Source organism: Neophocaena asiaeorientalis, unplaced genomic scaffold, assembly GCF_003031525.2.
Source record: "Neophocaena asiaeorientalis asiaeorientalis breed wild unplaced genomic scaffold, Neophocaena_asiaeorientalis_V1.1 scaffold171, whole genome shotgun sequence".
Taxonomy (NCBI): domain Eukaryota; kingdom Metazoa; phylum Chordata; class Mammalia; order Artiodactyla; family Phocoenidae; genus Neophocaena; species Neophocaena asiaeorientalis.
The window spans coordinates 9,637,610-9,656,303 of record NW_020174013.1 but is presented as its reverse complement, the minus strand read 5'-3'; the positions used below and the strand labels follow the sequence as shown (position 1 = coordinate 9,656,303).

The 18,694-nt window shown below is 43.8% G+C and overlaps 1 protein-coding gene and 1 long non-coding RNA gene across 7 annotated transcripts in view; one reads left to right on the top strand and one right to left on the bottom strand.

Annotated features, from left to right (window-relative positions):
• Positions 1-18,694, top strand: part of LOC112405271 (uncharacterized) — a 138,425-nt gene that overhangs the window by 117,148 nt on the left and 2,583 nt on the right. For 3 of the 5 annotated variants that reach the window (XR_003004299.1, XR_003004301.1, XR_003004302.1), the window contains exons 1-2: positions 16,079-16,157; positions 18,101-18,161. This is a non-coding gene — a long non-coding RNA (uncharacterized LOC112405271). Of the gene's footprint in view, positions 1-14,779; positions 14,881-16,074; positions 16,158-18,100; positions 18,162-18,694 lie in introns of those variants that run through there. The other 2 variants (XR_003004303.1, XR_003004300.1) reach the window with 2 other exon arrangements.
• EPAS1 (endothelial PAS domain protein 1) overlaps positions 15,628-18,694 on the bottom strand; it is an 88,631-nt gene continuing 85,564 nt past the window's right edge. For both annotated transcript variants that reach the window (XM_024753625.1, XM_024753626.1), the window contains exon 16: positions 15,628-17,900. In XM_024753625.1, the coding sequence (XP_024609393.1) occupies positions 17,749-17,900 (152 nt within the window). In that variant the 3' untranslated portion in view covers positions 15,628-17,748. The remainder of the gene's footprint in view (positions 17,901-18,694) is intronic.

Genomic DNA, 18,694 nt, shown 5'->3' with positions numbered 1-18,694 from the left:
CCCAGAGCATTGTGCCCAGTAGGCATGTAAAAAGACCGATGATTGAGTGATTGGTTGAATGAATGAATGTCTGTGGAAACTAAGGTTCGGTGAAAAGAAGTGACTGGGCGTGGAATCAGCTCCTCTATTGATATTTCAAGACTACTTTGAAGCAGGAGAATGTTGTCAGTAGTTCCCTCCTGTGTCCCCTGCCTCCGGTCTGCCCAGGATGCCATGCAGGATCCTTGGTGATTGCCTTCCCTCCCTACCTGGTCACCTGCACCCTCCCCCAGAAAACCTGCTTTTCCTGTACACATTTCCTGGGGCCTTAGCTGCTCTCTGACAACTTCACCTGCACACAGGCAGAAGGGTGACGTTGCCTCCCAGATCACGTATTTTCCATTCTGAAGGAATGTGGACCATGGATATCTTAGTATGCTCATATGCATGGTGAGGAAGTGGGCCTGATGACCTCTGAGACCCTGCCCTTCCGTGGTGTGCTATGGTGCTATCATTCCTGGATGCCATCGTGAGGCCAAGACCACGTTTGTTTGGGTTGAGTTTACATCCTGACATGGTACAAAATTCAAAAGGTACAATAGGGTAATTCTCCCACCCTTGTGGTCCTGTCTCGTGTTGCCAGGTCACAGAGGTGACCACCCCTGCCAGTTCTTCATGTGTCTTCAAGGGACATTCCAGCATATGTAAATCTAGAATGAGGCCTGAGGACATGGGCCAGATTGGGTTGACATTTGTTTGTTTCTAATGCTGAAATGCTATTATTTAGATGCCCCATAATTCAACCCCTGACCTTTAGGCTTAAAAGTAATGCTGCAGTAAATATCCTTGTACATGTATCTTTGTACACATGTGGAAGTGTAACTGTAAAACTACCAGAGGTAGAATTGCTGATTCAAAAGATAAATATGGCATTTCATCGTGTATAGATATGACCAAATTGCCTTTCAGAGACGTTTACAACTTATGCTTCCATCCACAATACAGAGTGCTCATCTCTCCACATGCCTGCAGCAATAACATTTACCCAAGTTTTCTTTTCCAGTTAATAAAATTTTATTGAGGTATAAAGTTAACGTAGAGAAGCACACAAATCATAACTGTGTAGTTAGGTTAATTTTCCCAAAGTGAAACTGCCTTCTAGGTCATAAATAGACTATTAAGAGCATCCCAGAAGCCCCACGCCTGTGCTTTTTTTTTTTTTTTTCCCACTACTGTCCTGCCCAAAGGTGATCAATATCTGACTTTTAATACCATAGGTTAGTTTTGCCCAACCTGTGTTAGTACCAAACTTTTGGAATATATGGAATTGTATAGTTTGTAATCTGTTGCTTCTGGTTTCTAACACTCAGCATTTATGAAATTCATCCGTGTTCTTGCATGTAGCAGTAGTTCATTTTCATTGCTGCGTCATACTCCGTATTTTAAATATACGACAACTTATTTGTCCATTCTACCAGTGACAGACATTTGGGTTATTTTTAGTCTGGGGCCATTGGAAATCATGCTGCTATGTATGTTCTTATACCTGTCTTGCAGGACAAATGAACTCATTTCTCTTGGGTATTTCTATAAGAATAGACTGGTAAGAGAGTATGCTTATGTTCAGCTCCCCTAAGTGGTTGAACCAATTCACCAACAGCCAGCCGAGAGAGCCATGTTGGACTTCAGCTCAGCTGAGCAAAGCAGTGTGTCTCTGCAGCTTAGTAATGCTAACTGAGATTTGGGAAAGGGCTTGTAAAGAAAGACCTTTTCATTTTGTTAGCACCTAGCTTATGCCTTAAAAAATGACAGAAAGTTAAATATACTAATAATTTTTTTTTTAAACTACACTCCAATTTATTTACTTCCACCAGTGTTGTATGAGAGTTCCAGCTGCTTCGTGTCCTCTCCAGGGCTTGGTGTTGACAGCTTTTTTCAACCTTAGCTATTCTGGTGGGTGTGTAAGTGGTTTCTCACTGTGGTTTTAATTTCATTCTCCTGAGTTTGAGCTCCATTTTATATTTTCATTGGCCATAAAAACGTTTGTGAAGTGTCTATTCAAGTCTTTTGTTCATTTTTCTATTGCTTTTAAAATTGATTTGAGGAGTTCTTTATATATCCCAGACCTGAGTTTTGGGGTCAGATGTAAATATTGCAAATATTGTCTCCCATTCTGTGGATGGCCTTTTCATGTCAAAGAAGTCTTGCCTACTTTGAGGTCATGAAGATGTTCTCCTATATTACCTTCTAGACGCTTTATTTGTCTTCCACATTTAGATCTCTATTCCATCTGGAAATTTTAAATTTGGTGTGAAGTAAGAGTTAAGAATATAATTTTTCCCCCATATGGATATATGATTAACTTGGTACATTTGTTGAAAAGACCATCCTTTTCTCATTGCTCTGCAGTGTTACCTTTGTCATGGAGTGAGTGTCCAGACATGAGTGGGTCAATTTCTGGACTGTCTTTTCTGTTTTATTGGTCTATTTGTCTATCCTTACATAATACCACCCTGTCATAATTTTTGTGGTTTTAAAATAAGTTTTGATATCCAGTAGTATAAGTCTTCCAACTTTGTTCTTCAGTATTGTTTTTGAATACTCTTGGTCTTAACATTTCCATATAAATTTCAGAATATGTTTCTCAGACTACAGACACACATATACACGTAAACTAAATTCTAGTATTCTGATTCGGACTGCATTTAACATATAACTAAATTTGACAAAAATTGACATCTTAAATATATTGACTTTTCCAATCCATGAACATGGGATAGCCCTTAATTTATTTTAGTATTTTATTTTTCTCAATATTTTTTGAAGTTTTATATTTAGCACTCGTACATCTTTTATATCTGTTCTTGGACATTTTATTTTTTTATTGATTTAGTACATATTGTCATTTAAAAATGTAACTTTTTTTTTTTTTTTTTGCTGCACTGGGTCCTTGTTGCTGCGTGTGGACTTTCTCTAGTTGTAGCGAGCGGGGACTGCTCTTTGTTGCAGTGTGCGGGCTTCTCATTGCAGTGACTTCTCGTTGCAGGGCGTGGGCTCTAGGCACGCGGGCTTCAGTAGTTGCGACACGCAGGCTCAGTAGTTGTGGCGCACAGGCTTAGTTGCTCCGCAGCATGTGGGATCTTCCCGGACCAGGGATCAAACCCGTGTCCCCTGCATGGGCAGGCAGATCCTTAACCACTGCGCCACCAGGGAAGTCCCTAAAAGTGTAACTTTTCAGTTAGTTGTTGATAAATAACAATAGTTGATTTTCGTATATTGTCTTTGAATTTAGTAATCTTGCTAAATTCACTAATAAACCATAATGGTTTATCTGAAGATCCGTTTGCATTTTAATATACACCATCATGTAGACTGTAAGTAATGACAGGGTTTTGTTCTGGTTTTTCTTTCTGATCCTCATACTTTTATTTATTTTTATTGTTGATTACACTGGTTAGGTCCCCTAGTATAATGTTGACTAGAAGTGATGATAGTTGGCCTCTTTTATCTTGTTTCTCTCAGGGGGAAAGCTTTTACTATTAGTATTAATTTCACCATTAAGTATAATGTTTGTAGTAAGTCTTTTAATTAAAATCCTTCATCATATTGAGGAAGTTACTCTTTATTCCTAGTATGCTGAATTCTTTTCTTTTCCTAATAATAATGCATTTCAGATTTTATCAAATACCTTTTCTACCTCTATTGAGTTTTTTCTTTATTCAGTTAAAATGGTAAGTTGCATCAGTTTTTCAGTGTTAAATTAGTCTTGTATTCCTGTAATAAGCCCAGCTTGCTCACAGTGCAGTTTCCTTCCCATATATTACTGGGTTTGATTGGATAATATTTTGTTGAAGGTATTTGAATTGATGTTCATGAGAGAGAGTGGCCTTCTGTAAGTTGTCTTTTTTGTTAAATGTTTGTCAGGCTTTGGTAGCAAGGATATGTTGGCCTCAGAAATGAGTTCAAAGCATTCCCTCTATTTGCTAAGTGTGTTTGAGAAAGGGTAATTTTTTAAAAAAATATATTTTTATTTGGTTGCGCTGGGTCTTAGTTGCGTCAGGCAGGCTCCTTAGTTGCGGCACATGGGCTCCTTAGTTGCAGCAGGTGGGCTCCTTAGTTGTGACATGCAAACTCTTAGTTGCGGCATGCATGTGGGATCTAGTTCCCTGACCAGGGATTGAAACCTGGCCCCCTGCATTGGGAGCGTGGAGTCTTAACCACTGCACCACCCAGGGAAGTCCCGAGAAAGGTTAATTTTCCTCAGACATCTGGGAGGATTTAATGGTGAAGCCATCTGGGACTGAAGTTTTCTTAGTGGGAAAGTTTTATTTAACGATTCAGTTTCTTTAATAAGTATGGAATTATTCATATTTTCTATCACTTCTTGTGTCAATAATTTTGAATTTTCAAGAAGTTAGTCTATTTCATCTGATTTAATGGCAAAGTTTTTTCTAATATCCCTTTGTAATCTTTTATTTTCTGATATTAGTAATTTATACCTACTATCTCTTTTTCCTGATACATCTTGCTAGGTGTTTATAAATTTTATTAATCTTTTCAAAGATTAATATAACCTTAGCTTTGTTGATTTTTCTGTTTTACACTTGTTTTCTATTTCATTAAGTTTTTCTTTCATGTTTTTTCTTTATTTCTTTTTTCTATTAGGCTTTAGTTTGCTGTTTGTTTCCTAAATTCTTGATATAAATACTTATATCATTGGTTTTCATCCCTTCTTTTCTAATATAATCTAATAACGCTATGCATTTCCCTGTAAGCATGGCTTTAACTGAATCCCAGAAGCTTTGACACACTGCTTTCATTCATACTTAAAATATGGTCTAATTTCCATCGTGATTTTTTTGACCCATGGGTCATTCAGACATGTATTGCTTAAAATTCAACATGTGATTCTTAAACTTGCATTCGGTTACTGATTTCTAGTTTAATTTCACTGTGGTCAGGGAATATACTCTGAGTCATTTTAACCTTTGAAATGTGTTACGGCTTGCTTAGTACTTAATACTGTGCCCTCTAGTACCTGGCTAATTTTAGTAAATTAGCCATTTTAGTAATTTTAGGAAGCCTGTGTGTGCTTTAAAGAATGTCTGTTCTCTAGTTTTGGGGCACAGAGTTCTGCATATGTCAATTAGGTCTTCTTAACTGTATATTTCAATCTTTTATACCCTTATCTACTTTATTTCTTATTGTGATATAATTTACATACCATAATATTCACCCTTTTAAAGTGTACAATTCAGTGGTTTTCAGTATATTAACAAAATCATGCAACCATTGTCACCAATTTCAGAACGTTTCATCACCCCAAAAAGAAACCTTCGCCATTTTCCCCTTCTTCCAGCCCTTGGTAACCACTAATTTACTTTCTGTATCTATGGATTTACCTCTTCTGAACATTGCATATAAGTTGAATCAGATAATATATGGCCTTTTGCGTTTGGCATCTTTCACTCAGAATGGTGTTTCCATGCTGTAGCACATATCAGTACTTCATTACTTTATATGGCTGAATAATATTGTATTATATACATACTGTTTATGTATTCATCAGTTGATAGACGTTTGGGTTGTTTCCACTTTTTGGCTGTTAGGAATAATGCTGCTATAGACATTTGTGTATGAGTTTTTCTGTAACCATATGTTTTCAGTTTTCTGAGGTATATACCTAGGACTCTAATTGCAGGGTCATATGGTAATTCTGTGTTTACATTTTTGAGGAGCCGCCAGATTGTTTTGTGAAGGGCTGTATCATTTTACATTTCTACCAGAAATGTATGAGGGTTGCAATTTCTCCACAGCTTCATCAACACTTGTTATTGTCTTTTAGATTTTAGCCATCCTAGTGGTGTATGAAGTGATATCTCATCATGGTTCTTATTTACATTTACCTAATCACTAAAGACCTTGAGCATCTTTTTTATATGCTTATAGGCCATTTGTATATCTTCTTTGGAGAAATGTATACAGTCTTTGGCCCATTTTAAATTGGGTTATTTTCCTTTTAATTATTGAATTGTAAATATGCTTTATATATGCTGAAATTAGTCCCTTATCAAATATATAATTTACAAATATTTTCTCCCATTTTGTGGGTTATCTTTACTTTTTTCCTGCTTGTTCTGTTAGTCACTGAGAGAGGTGTGTTGAAATCTGCAACTATGATGATAGATTTTCTACTTTTCCTTGTAGTGGTGTCAATTTCTTAGGCCTATTAGGTGCATACAAATATAGAATTATCTTTCTGTTGCATTGACACTTTTATTATTATGAAATGTCCCTCTTCATTTTAGTAATGTTTCTTCCTTAAAGTCTACCTAGCTAATACTAGTATGCTACACCAGCTTTTGTTTAGTGTTTGCCCTTTTTTTTTGTCCTTTTGTATTCTCCTATCTGTATTCTTATTTAGAAGTCATATGTCCTGTAAGCTGCTTATATATATATTTTTAAACCCAGTCTGATATTTTTAATTAATTGAAAAGTTTAACCTACTTATATTTTACATAATTACTGATATATTTAGATTTAAATCTAGCATCTTTTTTAAAAATTGGAGTATAATTGCTTTACAATGTTGTATCAGTTTCTGCTGTACAATGAAGTGAATCAGCTATATGTATACATATACATATATGTATATGTATATAGGTCCCCTCCCTCTTGGACCTCCCTCCCCGCTTCCCCATCCCACCCATCTAGGTCATCACAGAGCACCAAGCTGATCTAGCATCTTATTTGTTTTCTATTTGTCCCACTTATCCTATGTTCATTTTTTCTATCCTTTTTTGTCTTCTTTTAGAATAATCTCATATTTTTTAAAGATTCCATTTCCCTGCTCTTTAGCTTGTTAATTACACATTATTTTACAACACACATCCTTGACTTATTAAGGTCTAATATAAATTAGTACATGTACTACTTCCTAGACAATGCAGAAACCAAAAGTCATTTTACTCCGTTTACCCTTTCCCACCTCTTGTACTGTTGCTTTCATATACATTAATTTCACATTTATTTAAAACCCCACAATATATTATCATTGTTATTGTTTTAACAGTCAATATTCACTTAGAGTTATTCATTTATCCTTTTCTTTGCTCTTTGTTTCTTCCTGTATCTCTTCATTTTTATCTGGCATCATTTTTCAATGAGTTAAATTTAAAAAAATAGTTTAAGGCTTACAGAAAAATTGCAAAGATAGCACAGAGAATTGCCATTTGCCCTGCACCCGCTTCCCCCTATTACTAACTTTCTTCTGCCCAGAAAGGAGATAACACTTAAGGGGCAGCTCCAGGATAACACTTAAGGGGCAGTGCCAGTTTCCCTCTGCCCATCTTGGGTTCCATGGGGCCATCTATGTCTGATGGCCAGCCTTTATTTACACAAAGACCTGAACAAAGATGTGAAATTATGATTTTTCTTTATCTTCGCCCGATAGCCTTCCCTGGCATTAACCTGTAAATAGCTTTCTTGGGTGATCAGAGTAAAGATGTTATTTCCTGTTATACTGAGCAAGCAAATGCTGACACATCAGGAGAGGAGTGAGGTTGACTCTTGAGTATACTTGCACTGAGCTGAACTGTTTTTCTGAACCTACAGGCCTAGTTCTGTCCAGTGGGGCCACCCAGAAAAACCCTTCTCCAGATATTTGAAGGTGGTCTTTGGAGCTCCCCCAAATCTCTAGGATAAACTGTCCCAATTCTCCAGTCTGTTGTTGTGCTATGCTGCAAGTCCCGTCACCATTTTAGCTGTCCTTCTTTGAACAGATTCCTGTTGATCTCTATCTCCGTTAGAGTGTGGTGCTCAGAGAGGGACAGCATACATCGCCGTTGCTGCCTCCTCACGCTATTGTAGAACTAACAGCTCAGCAAGGTTGGGGCCTAACCCATGGGTCCTCGGTGAGTGGGGTGGTGGCATATACCCCCCCACCCCCCACCCCTCGGCAGAGGCCACCCTGGTCAGCACAGCTGCCACTCCACGTTTTAAGCTGTGGCAGGAGCAGATGCACAAGCCCCGGATTTCCCACACCGTCCCAGCCAACCTGCCCCAATCTGAGCCAGCTCTCTCGTCCAGCTTTGAATCTTTAGTTGGAGTCCTGCCTTGGCCTTTAAGCAAGGCCCCCAAACGATGTCAGTGTTCATGCTCAGCTGCCCTCGCCTCCACCAGGCTAATGAGGATGAGAAAACATCACTTTGTTTCAGGCCACTGGGTCCTCCAACTGCACTGTCATCCTTTGTTCCTGCAAGTGCTGGGCCCACCCACAGGGTTTCAAACCAAGGTCCCCACAGGCAGAAAGGGAGGGGGCTGCCCGCTGCACCCTCACACCTGCCTTAGAAAGCAACAAGCCCACCTTACGTTGAATGAGTGCATCCGTACGATGGTCCCTGGTGCTGCGGGAGATGAGGAGAGCCTAGCCACCTCCGCAGACATGGCGGAGAAGCTGTGTGCCTCCCTGCCCTGCCCCTGAGGCTACAGGAGGGGTCAGGCCCCAGCCTGCTGGCTTGAACCCCTAAGAGGCCCTCAGGAGGATACACCATCTCTCCCACTCTCTTCCCCTCAGTCACCTGTGGCAGACCAAGGCCTCCAGGCCATGTGTTACCACCAGGCCCTTGTCCTCAGACCTGCTCATCCATCCTTCTCTCCATCTCCCATCCCTCCCCACCCTGAGATCCTGCCATGCACTCTCTGGAGCTCGGTCTGACGTCAGCCACCTCCTAGGTCCCCTGTCGTCTCTGAACATGTCATCACTTTCCTCTTTAACTGGAGCCTGGCTCTCGGATGAGGGCCCCTGCCCCACCAACCCTCAGGAAGGGGCCGGATTCTCTCTCCTACAGGCAGGTGTCAGGCAGGGCCTGGAGGCAGAGGGCTCCTCCTAGCTTCGCCATGCTGCTTCCAAACCCCTTCTCCTCCCTTTTCCCTCCCGCTCATGGCACTGGACTTTTGCTTAGCCTCACGGCTCTCAACCTCGGCTTCCAGTGATTTCAATTCTCAGCTCGTGTCTCTCCTTCACCTTTACACTCCGTGCCACTGTAACATCCACCTCATAGCCCTGACAGCATCCTGTCTACCCTACTTCCTCAAACTTTCCCCTCAGTGTTATTTTAGCTGCCTCTGAAATCTCAAATTTTGCTTTTATTTTTAAAAAAGAAATTTACATACAGTAAGATTCTTTTTCTGATGTGCAGTTCTGTGATTTTTGCCCATGTGTGAATTCTCGTAACCACCACTACAGACAGGATATAGAACAATTCCGATATTCCAAAGATTCCCTCTGTTCTCCTTTTATATTCAAACTCCCCTAGGCCCTGGCAAGAAATGACCTGTTCTCTGTTCCTATATTTTTTGCCTTTTCCAGAATGTCATATAAATGGAATTACATAGAATGAACCTTTGGATACTGGCTTCTTTCACTCAGCACAATACCTTTGCAATTCATCCATGTTGCCGCTCGAATCAAATTTGTTAACATTCATTGCTGAGTGGTATTCCATCATATCAGTGAGATACAGGGTTGTCTTTTTTTTTTAAATCCATACCTCCGCTGAAGGACATTCAGGTTGTTTCCAGTTCTTGGTGATTAGAAATAACGCTGCTATAAATATCGGTGGGCAGATTTTGTGTGAATTAAAAAATTTCACTTTTTTAAGATAAATACCTAGAAGTAGTATTGCTGGGTCATATGTAAGTATAAATAAACGGCCATAGGGTGTCCGTGTTTCACATGTGGGGAGACAGGCAGAGAGAGAGAGAGGTGAGGCGGCCTGCCCTGGGCTAGTGCAGGGTTCAAGCTTAGCAGGGCCACCAACCCATTTCCCCCTCTCCGGACCCAGCTCTCTCTTGCCGCCCACCTGGGTGCGGGCTGGGACGGGGGAGGGACACAGGGTGAAGGCGCTCACCTGGGGACAGGCCTGGCCGTAAGGTGGGGCCCCAGCGCATCAGGTACAGCATGCGGTGGGGCTGGCGCTCCTTGAAGGGCAGCTTCCCGGTCACCATGGTGTAGAGGATGACACCTCTGGGGGCATGGGCTTCCCAGGGCGTGCCCCCTCCCCACCCCGCCACTCCCCTCCCCTCCCTAGGGGTCCTGGAGCCCGTGAAGTGGCGCTCACAGGCTCCAGGGTCAGCCGGGTCCCCCTGTACTTCTTGCTGGTGAGGACCTCCAGGGCTGTGTAGGCCACAGAGCCGCAGGAAAAAAAAAAAAAAAAAGCTTCCCCTCCTCTGACAATGACTGCATGGTTCCCTCTTTCTACACCTCACTCTGACCCCTCTTTGACCTCATTAAGACCTCTAATTCACTGAACCTACCTTTTTTTTCATGGACCATCAACCTCTTCATATTTTTTCTTTCCTTCTCACACAATTTCGTTTTCATGGTCCGTCATAATAGTCATTCTCTTAGAAACATTCCTCTCTGCCGTCACAAAAGAAACATCCCCTAATATAGCCTAGCTTCAAAAAAATTTTCCCCTAAAAAATCAGTAACTTTACAGTGGAAAAACCTGACAGACACTCCCTCAGCCAAGTGATAAAGATGAACATCAACAGTGATAAGCCACATTGATAGTATATGCACCCTCGATATGAGGTGATGACAGTGGCACTTTACCTCTGGTCTTCCTCCCCCAAACCCATAACCTCTGTCTAAGAAAACCATCAGAGAAATCCAAATTGAAGGATGCTGTTCTGTGAGAATATCCGACCAGCACTCCTCAAAACTGTCAAAGTCATCAACAACACAGAAGGTGCGAATAACTATTATGATGGACTATGAAAACTGTCACCGTTTAGGGAAGCCTAAGGAGACATGACAATTAGATGTAATGTGGTCTCTTGGATAGGATCCTGGAACAGAAAAAAAGATGTTAGGTAAAAACGAAAGAAGCCTGAATAAAGTACAGACTCTAGATAATAAAAGCATACCAATGTTGGTTCCTTAGTTGTGACATACGTGCCACAGTTAAGTTAGCAATAGAGGGAGCTCAGTACAGGAACTCTAATATTTTTGCAACTTTTCTGTAAATCTATAATTATTCTAAAGTAAAAGTTCATTAAATGTTTTTTCAAAAAACTTCCCCTGACCCCTTCCTCCAGCTCTACTCCATTTCCCTGCTTCCCTTCATGGGGAAACTTTTTTTTTTTAAATTTATTTTATTGAAGTGTAGTTGATTTACAATGTTGTGTTAATTTCTGCTGTACAGCAAAGTGATTCAGTTACACAAATATATAATTCTTTTTCATATTCTTTTCCATTATGGTTTATCATAGGATATTGAATATAGTTTTCTGTGCTAGACAGTAGGTCCTTGTTGCTTATCTATTTTATGTATAGTAGTGTGTATCTGTTAATCCCATACTCCTAATTTATTCCTCCCCTCCTTTCCCCTTTGGTAACCATAAATTTGTTTTCTATATCTGTGAATCTGTTTCTGTTTCATAAATAAGTTCATTTATATATTTTTAAAATTCCACATATAAGTGATACCATATGACATTTGTCTTTCTCTGTCTGACTTACTTCACTTAGTATGATCATCTCTAGGTCCATCCCTGTTGCTGCAAATGGCATCATTTCATTCTTTTCACAGGGAAACTCCTTGAAGAAGTCGTGTATTGCTGTGGTCTCTGTGCCTTCACCCCAGCCTGCTCAGGCCTCAGTCCACTCCCATCACACCTTCGTCCTTAGCTCTCCACCACCACCTCTCTAGTCAAGGTCAATGATGATCTCCATGTTGCCAAACCCCAGAGCCATTATTTCCTCCTCACTTTGCCTGGCCTTTCAGTCTAGTATGTGATCCAGTTAACTATTCCTACTACTTCTTTTTTTTTTTTTTTTTTTTTTTTTTTGTGCGGTACGCGGGCCTCTCACTGTTGTGGCCTCTCCCGTTACGGAGCGCAGGCTCCGGACGCGCAGGCTCAGCGGTCATGGCTCACGGGCCCAGCCGCTCCACGGCATGTGGGATCTTCCCGGATCGGGGCACGAACCCACGTCCCCTGCAGGCGGACTCTCAACCACTGCGCCACCAGGGAAGCCCAACTATTCCTACTTCTTAAAACATCCTCCTCTCTTGGCTTCTGGGATACTGAAATCCTGGGGTTTTTTTCTTCCCTGTTGCTGTTCCCACCAGCCTCTTTGCTGGCTCCTCCTCTCTCTGACTTCTACCAGCGCTGCCATGGCCCAGGGCTCTATCTTAGGGCTCTACTGTTCGTCTATGCTCTTACCTCCTAGGTATAGTTCATCCAATCTCAGGGATTTAAGTACAGTTTACCTACTGTCAACCCCCAAGTTAATATCTCCAGCCTCGACCCTATGAGGTGGGCACTCTTATCATGGTCCTTTCACAGGAAAGCAGACACGGGCTATCAGACATGAAGGGGCTTCCCCAAGGTTACACAGCTAGAAGCAGCAGAGCCAGGATTTGAACCCTGGTCTGTCTGACTCCAGGCCTGAGCTGTGAGCGGCCAGGCTGCCCCGCCGCCCTCTCCTTCTATCCCAGCTCCTGACCCCGCCTGATCCCCAGGGTCTTCTGCACGTGCTGCTCATTCTGGCCTCATGCCTTTGTCCCCCTCGTCCATCCACATCTAGAATAACCCTGCCCCACACCGCCTCCCTCTGCATCCTCTTCCATCCCATGGCTGGTTGGGAGGATTTTCCACCCCTGAGGCCCAGGTTGATCTGTCCTGGCCTCCTCTGAACTTCCCCAGGACCTGGGGTCCACCCTAAAACAACTGAGGGCTCATTTGTGTCTACAAGGTTCCCGCTTTCTGAACCCAAGATGGGGGTCCTTGGCCCAAGTACAAGCGCACCTGGGTGACATTGAAACACGATATCTGTAACTGGGACTGCCTGGGAAAATGTGGGCTGTGGGCCTCCAACAGTATACACCAGCTTGTACGGGCGTCTGAGTTATCCAGTGTGGTTTTTATTTGAGAAGTACTTCAAAACCCTTTTCTCCTGGGGCCTGGGAGGCCAAGGAAGAATCAGTCTAGAAGTGAAGGGGTTGGTTTAGTTTTCACCGAGGTCACAGAGAGGCCAAGCGGTTCCCACGGGGGCCACTGAATTCAAAGGAATATTTTGAAGAGATGGGGTGACGCTGTGATCAGGGTCATTTTAGAAGAACTGGAAGTGCCCTGAGGGAAGAGACAAGGCCCAGGCCTGTGAGGTGGTGGTGGGAAGGGCCGTGTGTGGGAAGGGCCTGTGCACTGGCTGAGAAATCAAGACCTGATGTCACGGGCCAAGGACGTGGCCCCTTTCACTTATGGTGAGTTCAGCCTCAGTCCCCGTGATGCTGGCCTGGATTCTGCTCCCAGCCCTGCCACTTTGTCTTCCTGGGCGTCAGTAGTCTCATCTCTAGAATGAAGAGGTTGAAAAAATAAATGACGGGGTTGGGCTACGTCATTTCCAGGTCCTTTTCGGCATCTTGAGTCCATCTGGGAAAATACATCCAGTACTGTCTTACTGGGGACACTCCGACTCGAGAGAAGAGCCCAGCTAACCTGGTCACTCTCATGCAGGCCTCCCGATAAAAGCTTTTTCACGTAAAGCAGAGGATGCGCAGGGGCCAGGAGAGCAGGGCTGTAGGTGGTTGAATCTTGTATGTTATGAAGAAAATGGTTCTGCAGTGTATCTCCAGGAAAACCCACAGTTCATCCCCCTGCCCAATTTGAAATGTCCATCAGAGCCCATGCTTCAGGAGCGGGTAAATCTTGCCCTACATGGATCAGAGGGAACTCCACCAGGTGGGGCTGTCTCCTTTCTCAGCTCTGGGTCTGAGTGTCCCCACCCCCCGCAAAAGACAGACTTCTCCTCTGGAGTCTGCCAAGCAAAGCAAGCTCTGGGAAGGTGCCACATCCCACCAGCGTTTGCCCACCTGGAGGAGAACGTATCCAGAGTCAGGAGGAACCCCAATGGCGGATCTATTGCTAATTCTACCCTGGCCGCTGCCCCTGCACACCTGGCCATGCAGGCACATACCTACCCCTAAGCCACCTGCATTTTATAAAAATTATTTTTTTAATTGAAGTATAGTTGATTTACACTGTTGTTAGTTCCAGGTGTACAGCAGAGTGGCCACCTGCATTTTGGAAAGTGAAATCTGAAATGAGGAGCTTTTAAATCAGTCTTCACTCGATTGCTAGAGACAAAACATAAAGGAAGCAGGGTGACTTGGGTGGGGCCCATGTCTTGTGCTTGAGTGCTTTGGAGGGGCTGAGTTCCTCTAATCCATCAGGGACAGTGGCCTCAGTGTCCCCCCCGCCCCAACCCCAGCTTGCTGAACTTAGAAGCAAGAGGAGCTTGGAGCTGCCCTGCACCTCCAAGGGCTGGAGGACATGATCACAGCCTTCAGGCGGTGGTGGTGCAATGGCCTCGCCTAAGGACACCTCGTAGACCCACAGCCCACTTAAATTGCTGGGGGGTCAGGATAGCACCCACCCGGGTCTGAGTCCTGAGCTTGCCAATGCTTTGAGGCAACTCTGCTCCCGAAGGACGAGCTAAAATATGTCATTCATGGAAGGGCTTCAGAAAAAGAAGAGGTGATGTTTTCAGGAAGTCCAAGATGGCGGGCAGAGCCCAGAAAATCCAATCTGAAGATCCAGGCAGTTGGGAAGAGAAGAGATGAGTAAGCACAGAACCAGAGGGAGGTCTACAGGTTCAAGAAATAACGACAGGAATGGTCTATTTGGAAATGAAAACAGAGCCCTGCCACGAACTCTGCCTCCCAGCAGGCACGGTCGGTGTGAGAGGAGAAAGCACAGCCCACACTATGTTTACATTTCTTTCTTCTGTTAGCAGGGTGTGACTTGCCTGAGCCCCTTAATATGACCGTCAGTTTCATCTGTGAAATGGGTGCTCATGGATTGCTCAGCCCGAGGATCGAGTGAGCTTATAAGGTAAGTGTGAAACCACACCACGTGGACTGAACTCTTAGGGGAACTATAAGTGTGTGACCCGGGAACGCTGATTCTAGGACTGACCATTTTGAGCAGAGGCCACTGCTGGGTCCCTCCCCCACATCCCACCATGGAGATGGCACCTCTTTCCAAGCAGGCCATGACTTGGAAAAGTAAAATTTGAATTAGGGAAACCATCACGCCCCTGTCCAGCTGGGGCTATTGCCGGGCTCTGTCTCCGTCTGAGGTTATCCTGGCCCTTCCCGAGCACATTCTAGCTGGGAGGGCCCGCGTGAGCCCTGCTGCCTCCAAACTGAGGTCTCCTCTGAGCCCCAGAGCTCAGGCGGCTCCTTTCCCCCGAGAGCCTTCATCCAAAGTGCGGCGTGTGAATACATGTAGGCAGCGGAGTTTTCAGGCTGCTTCCTGTAATTTTCTGAAGACAGGAACCCTGACTTCTTTCCTCGGGTCCCTCACAGAACATAGAAAAAGAGGCCTGTAGAAATACGGACCATGCATATTTGGTCCATGGACCAACTATGGACCGTGGCTTCCTGGTCTTAGTTGCCGAGTTTTAACATTAGCCTTCCCTTTCTTTCTCCAGATTCCTATCAATCAGCTGGCCTCAGTCGTCTCACAAAGATCAGTGCCCATGTTCGTTTTCTATAAACTGTTTAATAAATAAATACTTCACTTTACATCAGTGTAGCCCATGATAAACCCACAGGAAACAAGAGCCACCAGCAGTGGTAGGATCAGAATACTTTAATAAGATAGCAGAGTGTCAAAATACATTTCCTTATAAAGTTAAGCTCCTGTATAGTAATAATGTTGTCAGTAGGAATTTGACATTTATAATAATGTTCACGAAATCATTATGTTGATAGATAAAGTTAATATGAAGTTTGGAATATTTTTCAGAGTGTTTTAGTAAAACTGCAAGGGTAAAATGCCCTTCATGCTGAGGCAAACAAACACACAGAGAAAATCAAACACCAGCGCTTACATGTCAGTAACCCTTCAAGTTCTGCCGCCTGCCGTACGTGAGGCAGGGCTGTGGTGCTCAAGTAACATTTTTGGCAACACAGTGACTAGGTAATTTTTCTTTTGAGATTTAAATTTTATTTTGTTTGGGGTAGTAAGTCCATTCAGCCTTACCAAATTCTTGGCTTGCTGTGTTTTGCTTTGTGTGTTTCTAGAAACTTCTTCATTGTACCCATGACGGAAAAGTTTCACGTGATTGCTATTTCGAAAACAAATGGCATCGTCCCTCTTACCTGGTGAGTTTACAAGACGCTCTGAGAACACTGTTTTCAGTGCTTCCTACCTATACACGTCACTTCTGGGGACAGAGAGACCTCAAGGAGGGCCAGGGGCTGTCCCTGGAGGTCTGCCTGCTGCACCTCGGCCGTGTAGGGCGAGCTGATGGCGTGGCTGAGGAAGGGGCATGAGATGTGGCTGGTCAGGACCAGGAGCCCCCCTGTGTGCCCCCCTCAGTCCAGCTCCACGGGCTCCAAGGTGGTGAGCTGGGAGGATGTGGACTGGGTCCCTATACCATTTCCAAATCCTCACTTTCTTTCATGAATTCCCATCTAAACCATCTCATGGTAGTTCTAGAAATATCCAAGTGTGCCCCATGAAAGACCATTAGAGTCACATAGCTCAGTGCACTCGAAGGGCTGGCAATGAAACCTGAAGAAGAGTTTACTGAAGCAGAGTTTAAAGCGCTTCCCCTCCCTTAGATTTGTCCCTAGCCTCCACCCCTGACGTGCCATCAGACCCTCTTGGCAGTAATAATAATACATACATACATACATAATACATACAGAACATGAGGAGAAGACAGCTGGCAATGCTCCCACATAATGATTCCACTTTCTGGATTGTGTGTCACGCCTATGGCATGTCCCGAAAGCAAAAAGGCAACAGAGAGGGAGACCTTGAGCAGGGTTAGTACGGGCCCGTGGAGTTCTGTACAATTCTGCAGTGTCAAGCAACACCATGAAAAAGATTAACAGCTTAAAAAAGATCTTAAAGTGATTTTGTGAGCAGGATTCCATTTCCGTTTCTAAGTTTTTAGATATTATAAAGTACCCATATATATGATAAACACTTAACCCAGATATAAATTTTCTTTTTAAAAAACTCAGTTATGTTTTTGAATAATAATTTAAAAAACTCCACCAAATGCAGGGGAAAAACACCAGTTTAGGAAAAGCCATACTGTGTAACTTTCACAGATAACCACATACAATGGAGTTCACCCTTCACATTTTTTTTCCCCCCAAAAAATCGTATCAAAATTAGAGCAAAGAAAGAGTTGGCTTAAAAAAAAAAAAGACTGAAATTTACAATACAGTGATTAGTTTTACAAAAGAAAGGAGGAGGGCTGAGAGATAGAGGCCACAAATCAAGCTGAGAGAGCAAAATTATTTTGTTTCTCTTTGGCAACAACAACAAAATCCTTTTAGTTAAACGAAGCCAAAGCTTTCCGTAAAGGAGAACAAACAAACATACACCAAACTTGTTAGCATGAATATTATTGTGTGTGGGGGGGGAGAGACCCGTGAATAATATAAATTAGAAGTAATTGAAGTTGGGGAAAGAACAATCTTATAAAATTTAAGAACATTTCCATTGACAGAACAAAACATAGCAGGTAAAACAATTGTATTTTAAAAATATGAATAATAAAGTGAGCATCTTCAGAAAAAGGCCACTACTTGGTGACCCGGGCAAGTTTGCCAGGTAAGTATATCTTGTAAAAAGTGTGTTGGTGTTAGAAATATCTAGTTGCAAAAAACCAGACGGAGACCGTGAAGCTGGTGGGACGGCATGGGAAGGGGGTGCCTGTCAGTGGGTGGCCCTGGCTCAGGTGGCCTGGTCCAGGGCTCTGAGGAGGTCCCCTCCTTGGAGGAGCGTGGAGCTTCCTGGGACAGGAACGTTCACCTCACAGTCATATCTGGTCAATTCCGGCAGCAAGTAGGGCTCAAACGAGGGTCCGAGCAGCCGGCTTGTCATGCCTGAAAGAAGAGTTAGTGCCCTTATTTTCAAAACCCTAAATCAAACATTTGGAAAAGGCTCTATTCCATAAGAGGCCAGCATGGATGAGACGGATGAGACGTGTTGGGAGAGCAAGGGGCATTTCCAGTTTTCGTGACTCGGGGTCAGAGGTGGGGCAGCCCTCATTTCACTTTCTTCACTGTTGTCTGTCTTTCCCTAGTGACCCAGCCCATGCAGAGAGCAGGGACCCAGCAGAAAGCATGTCGTCTCCATCCCATCAGGTGAGAGGGGCTGAGACCCCGGCGGGGAGAGTGTGCAGTGCAGACAGAGCAGGGAATGTTCGGGGGACAGAGAGGTTGGATGGAAGGAGAGCCCACGAAGGCCTCCTGGCCTGGGAGGTGGAGGCGTGAGCCAGTGCCTGGGCAAGGCTCGGGGCTGCCAACTGACCCATGCCCACTGTGCACTGGCAGCCGGAAGAAAGGCCGAACAGAGAGAGGGAGCTCTGAACCAGCTGGTGCCTGCACGCCTTGCACACACACGTTTACATGCACGTACACAAAATGTACACACATGCATATATACATGTGTGCACACACAGGTCCTTCAAGGGCCTGACTTCCAGTTTCAGGATCCCCACCCTTGGCAGCCCCTCTTTCTCTCGTGCTGAGGAGGAAGGGGAGACTCCCAGCACCCAAAACCCCACTTCCCGGGAAGAGCAGGCCCGGGTTCCTGGAGGCGGCTCCGGAAGCCCCTTCATCGGCCCCAGTAACGCGAGGTGCCTGCTCTCCCTTCCCCTGGCTTAGCGACAGCACCT